Genomic DNA, 7,802 nt, shown 5'->3' with positions numbered 1-7,802 from the left:
TAAATGTATCCTTCATAGGTTAGTTAATAACCAAGCATTTGTTATATGCCAGTCTTTGTTTGATAATTATGGGATGAGTCAACTGTCTAAATGTATCCTTCATAGGTTAGTTAATAACCAAGCATTTGTTATATGTCAGTCTTTGTTTGATAATTATGGGATGAGTCAACTGTCTAAATGTATCCTTCATAGGTTAGTTAATCAAGTATTTGTTATATGTCAGTCTTTGTTTGATAATTATGGGATGAGTCAACTGTCTAAATGTATCCTTCATAGGTTAGTTAATAACCAAGCATTTGTTATATGTCAGTCTTTGTTTGATAATTATGGGATGAGTCAACTGTCTAAATGTATCTTTCATAGAATAGTTCATGGAATTCTTGTTAGGTGTCTGTTTTTAGGTATTAACCACAAGATTAGTCTGTTTTACAACCTAGGTGTATGTTTCACGGACGTACGTCCGAATTTTTGTTATGATCGTTACTAATATTTCCTACACTTTATCTGCCATTCAAAGAATGAAGCGGTGGACAGGACCGTGTATCTATGCATGTGTTGGGTACTTTTTTCTTGTCTAAAAGTTCCAAAGAGCCTCTTTTTTTTGTCACGAAAAGAACATCTCAGAATGTTAGCCGTACGGATTTCAGTTTTTATACACTAATTTATAACCATGAATAGTTTTTAAACCGAATAAAAATTAGCTAAGCCTAGGAATAAATAAATAAATTAAGTCTTTGCCACGAACAGGAACTAACAGAAAGTTTAGAATCTAGAATATGTTAATTGGAATTAAGATAATTCTGGTATAACGGTGAAGCTGTGTACTGTTTACTGAATTCCAGACAAACGTCTGAGGTCATGTCTGTATCTGCATAAACGTTTATGAAGTTTTTTGTGTTTTTTTTCCACCGTACAAATATACGCATGTCAAGCTAAGAGCTTAGAGTATTAAAGATTATATGTATGACTTTAATTACTTCTATTTCAGTGAAATAAATGCAGTGTACTGGAAGTTGAATTAAGAAGTTTCGCTCAAGCCTACACAAGGTTCATATGCGCATGTCCGTCCCTAATTTTGGACTGATACCAAGACTAGGAGAAATGCAGCTAGTCAACAGCACCTACAGTCAACTCTTGGACTACCTTTGTATGGTCAAATAGTGAGATTTGACAGTCACTCTTATAGCATACTCGGGGTCCAAAAAATTTGAAGCGCGAGTTTTTCGTGACAATGGGACGCGAACCATGAACCCTTGAATTAACAAACATGTCAATGTCTACATTTGTGCCATTTCGCATCTAGTTCGTTGTCTTCTATTACATTTGTTGATTTGATAACATTCAATAATCATTTAAATAATCGCCTTGGCTCGGACAAGATTAGCCTGTTTGAACTGTGACTCTGAAGATTCATGGTTCGCGCATAGCAGAATTATGAATATTTATTAGCACTAAATTTAAACCTTTCAAAAGAAATGCATTTTTGAAATTACCCCATTCACACCTTTCTTCTTCTTGTTATTATTATTATTATATATATATATATAAACCACCTCAAAGTTAGGGACGGCAGTTATTTCGAAAGTGCCATTTAATAAACTTAAAAGATTTACATCTTAATATTGAGTGAACGTTATGCCTCGTGTAACTTGTTTCATCAGTGAGTTTGGATTTAGAGTCTGCAGACGATTTAACCAAAAGCAGGAATTCGCGTACAAAAATACAACAACAAAGACTACAGTAATTTCGAATTCAATCTTGCTTAACTGTTTTTTTTTTTTTATTAGGTTTTACTTTGGTGGTTTTTCTTCTAGTTACGGTATAACTCTTTGTAAAACAACAAAACTTTGAAACATTATAGTCAGATATAAAAAGAAGCGCCTGTGACTGTTGGGCGCTCAGTAATTAGAATGAATAAAATAGTTATCAGGTAAACTTCGTGCAACACTTGGATCTTAATTACATTGTTTGTTATCTAACCTATATTAAATCCAGTGTGTGTCACGTCACGCGTGATTTCTCGAAATAGGAGGAGTCATAAAACCCCAAATGTATGTATTCAGATAGAATAGTTCGATTACTGCCTGCCCGTTACGATTTTAGTGACGAGAGTGCAAGAGGGCCGTGAGGGGATGGGGTTGCCGTGACACCTTATAAGTTTAGTGAGTGTTGGGATCATCTAACCTAGAGCCAAGTACATAAAAATTATAACGGTAGTAAAAATATCGATTCAATTTTAAACTTGTTTGTAATTAAGCACAAAGCTACACAATGGGCTATCTGTGCTCTGCCCACCACGGGTATCGAAACCCAGAGTCTAACGTTGTAAGTCCGCAGACATACCGCTGTGCCACCGGGAGGCAATTTTAAACTTAAATCGTTTCTTTATTAAGCTATTCTTTGTTATATTACCAACATTTCTAATTAAAAAAACAAACCTCTTTAATTAACGGATACTCAAAATTAAGAAATCAACAAATATTTTCCAGTTTGTTTGTCTATACATTTCATTTTATACTTTCAGTACATAGACAAATATCAATATTAGGTTACTAGCTGAAATACGGAACTTATGTAAATTCATGATTAATGAAAGGTTATCTTAGGACATGAAAAGTTGCTTCTCTCAGATGTAATTGTAAAAAAAGACCGTAAAAATGTCCATAAAAACTGTAAAACACAAAATGTGAAACCGCAAGTTTACATCTATCTCAGCATGAATCCAACAAACCTTCATACCAAATTTGGTAAAGATCCATCTACAGGAGGTGAGGTAGTGGTAAAAAACGCCAGTAAAAACCGTAAAACGTTGAAACGTAGTGTTACCAAAACGCACTGGCTTTTCTATATATTAGAAGTTGTGAATCTAACTGATTTTTACCAATAATTAGTCCATGGATCACAAAGAAAGTTATCAGGAAAGGAATTTAAAGATTGATTTCGCAAAATTTATTCATTTCAGTTAGCTATGAAATGTGAGGTTAGGGTATATTATGGGTTGAGGGTAGTAGTTCTTGCCCAGTCATTTTGGACGGGCTATACGCTAGTCAGAAAATATTAACTACTTACGATAAGGTTGAGGTGATCTGATAGCAATCTCTGTCGTGGTTAGTATCATATACGATCACTTAATTCGGTTTACTGATTAGTCACTATTTTTGTTTTAGAATAATTAGTTACTATTTTTTTGTTTTAGAATAATTAGTTACTATTTTTTGTTTTAGAATAATTAGTTACTATTTTTTGTTTTAGAATAATTAGTTACTATTTTTTGTTTTAGAATAATTAGTTACTAATTTTCTGCTTTGGGAATAATTAGTTACTATTTTTAGTTTTAGAATAATCAGTCACTATTTTTAGATTTAGCTACTAATCGCTGCCATGTTCAGGAAAGTCCTAAGAGGAACTGTTTGTGGTTACCGGAACTGGGTTTCAATCTAAGGTCTTTTTGTAACTAATTGGTAATTAGGCATAAGTGATCGTACAGAATAGTAACCAAAACAACGATTAGAAAGTGTTTTCTAAAAGGAAAAAGAAAAGATACGTCGATAGGAAAAAATAAATAAATTTCACCTAACTGGCTCACTCCGCAGTGGATTGAGTTTTGCTGGTAGCCAGCAAACAAACAATTTGATTCTGTCAAAGTGAAATGTCCTAGTGGGAGGAGGATGAATCTCATACAACTGTTTGGTTCTCGACTGAATGTTACTGGATAGTTACAATGAAAACTTAATTCCCCCAAAGGAAATGTTTCTTACACCAAAGAAAAAAAAGGACAATAAAGATTTCAGACTAAGCCTACCGTAAAGTTCCCAAGATGGACTCTTGCTTTGAAAGAGAAATTACTTAAGTAAATTGTTAAGAAACAGGAATAGTTAACAATTTGTTATTTCTTCATTATGATTTTAATGTACAGTAAAACGATGTGTTTCGTAATTTCATTAACTAATTAACTAATTAAATTCCCATTTAATAAATTGTAATGTAAATCATTTGAGTAATTTACCTACTGAACCAGAAGAGGTCGCTGTTGTTAATCATAGGTTCAAGTCAGAAACTCAAAAGTCGATCTTCGTGTAATACCTGAATGTAGTGACAGGAGCTATTTTGTTAGTCTCTCGTTGGATTCAACCCGTTGGAATTGGAATTTTCCCAACGATCCTAATGACTATAGTTTCAAATAATGAATTGTTTAACTATAAAGCTCCAGCTTCATTATTCTTAATTGTTCATTTAAAAACACTGCTAACCACTTAGAACGAGAAGTGGTCTTGTGGTTAGGGTGCCAGGACTCTAATACAAAGGTTCATGGTTCACGTTCCGCGGGTGCGTTATAAGAGTGACGGTCAACTCCAACTATTCAGTAAGATAAAAGTAGCCCAAGAGTTAGCGGTGGGTGCTTTTGACTGTCTGACTGCCCTCTAGCCTATCAGAGTCAATTATGCACAAATATCCATCCATTTGTGTGACTGTGCGAAATAAACAAAAACAGAACATCACTGCAGAAAAAAAAGTAGTTTGTTGTTTGTTTATTTGTTGTTAAGCGCAAAGCTACAAAATTAGCTTTTCTTGCTGTGTCCACTACGTGTATTGAAACTCGGTTTTTAGCGTTATAAGTCTTCACACTTATCGCTGAGTCTTGGCCTACTCTTTACTAACGAACAGTATGAGATTGACCGTCACATTGTAACGCCCCCACGGCTAAAAGGACTAGCTTATTCGGGGATGGTATTCGAACACGGAACCCGTAGATCGCGAATCAAGTGCTCTAACCACCAGGCATTCAACTGTATAACTACATCTTTATAGTTAACTACTTTCCAACTGCTTTAGTGTTTATTCTTCTATATGAGGAAAGTTACTGCTAATTTTTGTTTGAAGTCCAAACGCCATATTTTAAACATCTACATTAGTCCTAAAGTGAACATTCGACCAGAAAATGTTTATTTTAATCTCTGATTCATGATTAGACACGAAACGAATATTTAAACAAACAAGTTGATGTACTGAATCTCTAAAAGAAATAATGTTTGTGTTTCTGGTTGTGCGCAGAAAAACCTGACATCAGACGTTTTGACTAGCCGGTTTTTCTCTAACCTACCACTTCAAAATTAGTGACGGTTAGCGCAGATAACCCTCGAGTAGTTTTGCGCGAAATTCAACAAACAAACGCAGTAAAAACGACTTTTTAATAGTTCAGGTAAAATACTTTGAAAAAGTAAAAAATTAATTGCAACTACAGAAAGTAGCGTATTAGTAATTTAGTTTAACTGTAATAAAAAGGTACCTTGTGCTCAGTACAATTTAACTGTAAAAAAGGTACCTTGTGCTCAGTACAATTTAACTGTAAAAAAAAAAGGTACCTTGTGCTCAGTACAATTTAACTGTAAAAAAGGTACCTTGTGCTCAGTACAATTTAACTGTAAAAAAAGGTACCTTGTGCTCAGTACAATTTAACTGTAAAAAAGGTACCTTGTGCTCAGTACAGTTTAACTGTAAAAAAAAGGTACCTTGTGCTCAGTACAATTTAATGTAAACATTACAGAAACATTAGAAATAAAAAAAGTCGATATCTCACACTCTAAAGTCGGCCTTCATGTGAAGGCTACGCTTGTCTGCCCGAAGAGTAAGATCTGACAGTCACCCTTATATCGCACCCACGGCCCCAAAAGTGCTAAGCGAATTTTTTCCATTTCTTCTTTTTCTTTTCATTTTGGCGGTACTTAGACACGAACATTAGACCTGTAAGTCCCCAGTTCGGCACTCCAGCCATTAGGCCACGCACGTCAGTTTATAAGAAATATAAAAAATGAAAACGTTTAAAGGAGAACAGAGAGTGTGGAAGGAGAGGGAATAAATTCAACAAACTTTTATCTTCAAAAAAAAAGATACAAGACGGGAAGTAGAAAACACATTTCCTGTTAACAAAAAATCCATTTTGTTGTTGTTGTTGTTATAACGATGACGATTCATGACAAAAAAAAATAGTTTGATGATGTAGAACATTCTGGTAGATAGGGTCAAACAACTACACAATAGGCTATCTTCGCTCTATCTGCCGTGGGGAACTGAACCCTGAATTTTAGCGTAAACTTATCGCTGACAATAAACTTGGAAGCAACAAAAGTAATAAGCGACAAAAAAAAGAAAAAACATGTCCCTGTTACATATTTAAGTTCGCGTGATTATTATTACTATTATTTTGGTTTGTTTGTTGAATTTCGCGCAAAGCTACTCGTAGGCTGTATATGCTAACCTTCTCTAATTTTGAAGCGATACATTACAGAGAAAGCAGCCAGTGAACACCATCCCCCCGATAACTCTTAGTCTACTGTTTACCAACAAAAAAGTGGGATTCACCGTCACATTATAACGCCCCCATGGCTGAAAGACGCGAGCATACTCGATGACTAGATTCGAACCCGCGACCCACAGGTTACGAGTCGAGTACATTAACCACCAGGCCATGCCAGGAAACGTGTTGATATCACCTACAAGCAAAGGCTGTTATTCATAAGATTCCGCGGAATAAATACAATTAAATACTTTTACTCAACTGTAAAACAGGATCAGAAGAATACTTAAGGTGTCGTATGAGTTGTTTCGAAAAAAAGTGGGGTTTTATTTCCGGTAGCGATATCAGATTACAACAGCGAGACATACATCAGTTAAATACACTAAATGTACTTCCGCAGGGTCCAGGGTCCCCGAAAGTGTTCTGTTTCAAAAGCAAGTAAAACCCAAATTAAGAGCAACAGATACATGTATTTTTATTTCGTGTTGTAGTCGACAGAGTGCATAGTTCTTCTCGTGATGTCACGACAGTACAAATTGCAACGTTAAACGTCCCTTATATGACATCATCTTATTGTCTACTGACTGACTGACTGACAGACAACACACTACTGTATAGTGGTTAAAACAGGTGACACCTCCAGGCGGCCTTCGGACCCCTTTCAGAGAAATTAAAAACTCGATAAATTTCTAACTTAAGAACAGGTGAACTTGTCTTCATCGTTGACAAAGTCAGTGGTGCTGAAGTTATGAGTAGCTATATCTTTTCTCAATATCGCCTTCTAGCGGCGCAGCTTAACTACAAACAAAACTTCTCAACATCGTATACAAGTTGCGTAAAAAGCGGGTGTGATTCTACGAATCCAATTCAGCACATCTACTTTCAAAGCTTCAGTTGTCTAGAAGTAGTGTCCATACATGCCGTCCTTGAGGGGATGAAAATATGGGGGTTACAATGTGCTATATCAGGACTATATGCTAGAAACCGACGTACTTCCATATGGAGGTTACAATGTGCTATATTAGGACTATATGCTAGAAACCGACGTACTTCCATTTAAAACTCTCACTTGGACGTCTTGGTATTATCATGTTACAAGAAAACATCACTTAACAGATCATGTTACAAGAGAACATCACTTAACAGATCATGTTACAAGAGAACATCACTTAACAAAGGATTCTGTTAAGTGATGTTCTCTTGTAACATGATCCATCCTCTGTTAAGTGATATTTTCTTGTTACATGATCCGGATGGATCATGTTACAAGAGAACATCACTTAACAGATCATGTTACAAGAGATCATCACTTAACATAGGATGGATCACGTAACAAAAAAAACATTACATAACAGAGGATGGATCATGTTACAAGAGAACATTACTTAACAGAGGATGGATCATGTTACAAGAGAACATCACTTAACATAGGATGGATCATGTTACAAGAGAACATCACTTAACAGAGGATGGATCATGTTACAAGAGAACATCACTTAACAGAGGA

General features: G+C 35.3%; 1 protein-coding gene across 1 annotated transcript in view; it reads left to right on the top strand.

The window, feature by feature from the left end:
• Positions 1–105: 105 nt before the first annotated feature.
• The window catches only part of LOC111083144 (serine/threonine-protein kinase 32B-like), a gene marked incomplete at both ends in the record, with an annotated part of 25,154 nt that continues 17,457 nt past the window's right edge, over positions 106–7,802 (top strand). Inside the window, one exon of the mRNA XM_022379430.1 lies at positions 106–276. Within this exon, the coding sequence (XP_022235138.1) occupies positions 106–276 (171 nt within the window). The remainder of the gene's footprint in view (positions 277–7,802) is intronic.

The sequence above is a fragment of the Limulus polyphemus genome, unplaced genomic scaffold (genome assembly GCF_000517525.1).
Source record: "Limulus polyphemus unplaced genomic scaffold, Limulus_polyphemus-2.1.2 Scaffold8345, whole genome shotgun sequence".
NCBI classification, from domain to species: Eukaryota; Metazoa; Arthropoda; class Merostomata; order Xiphosura; family Limulidae; genus Limulus; species Limulus polyphemus.
The sequence above is the reverse complement of the archived record's forward strand: the minus strand, read 5'-3'. Positions and strand labels throughout refer to the sequence as shown.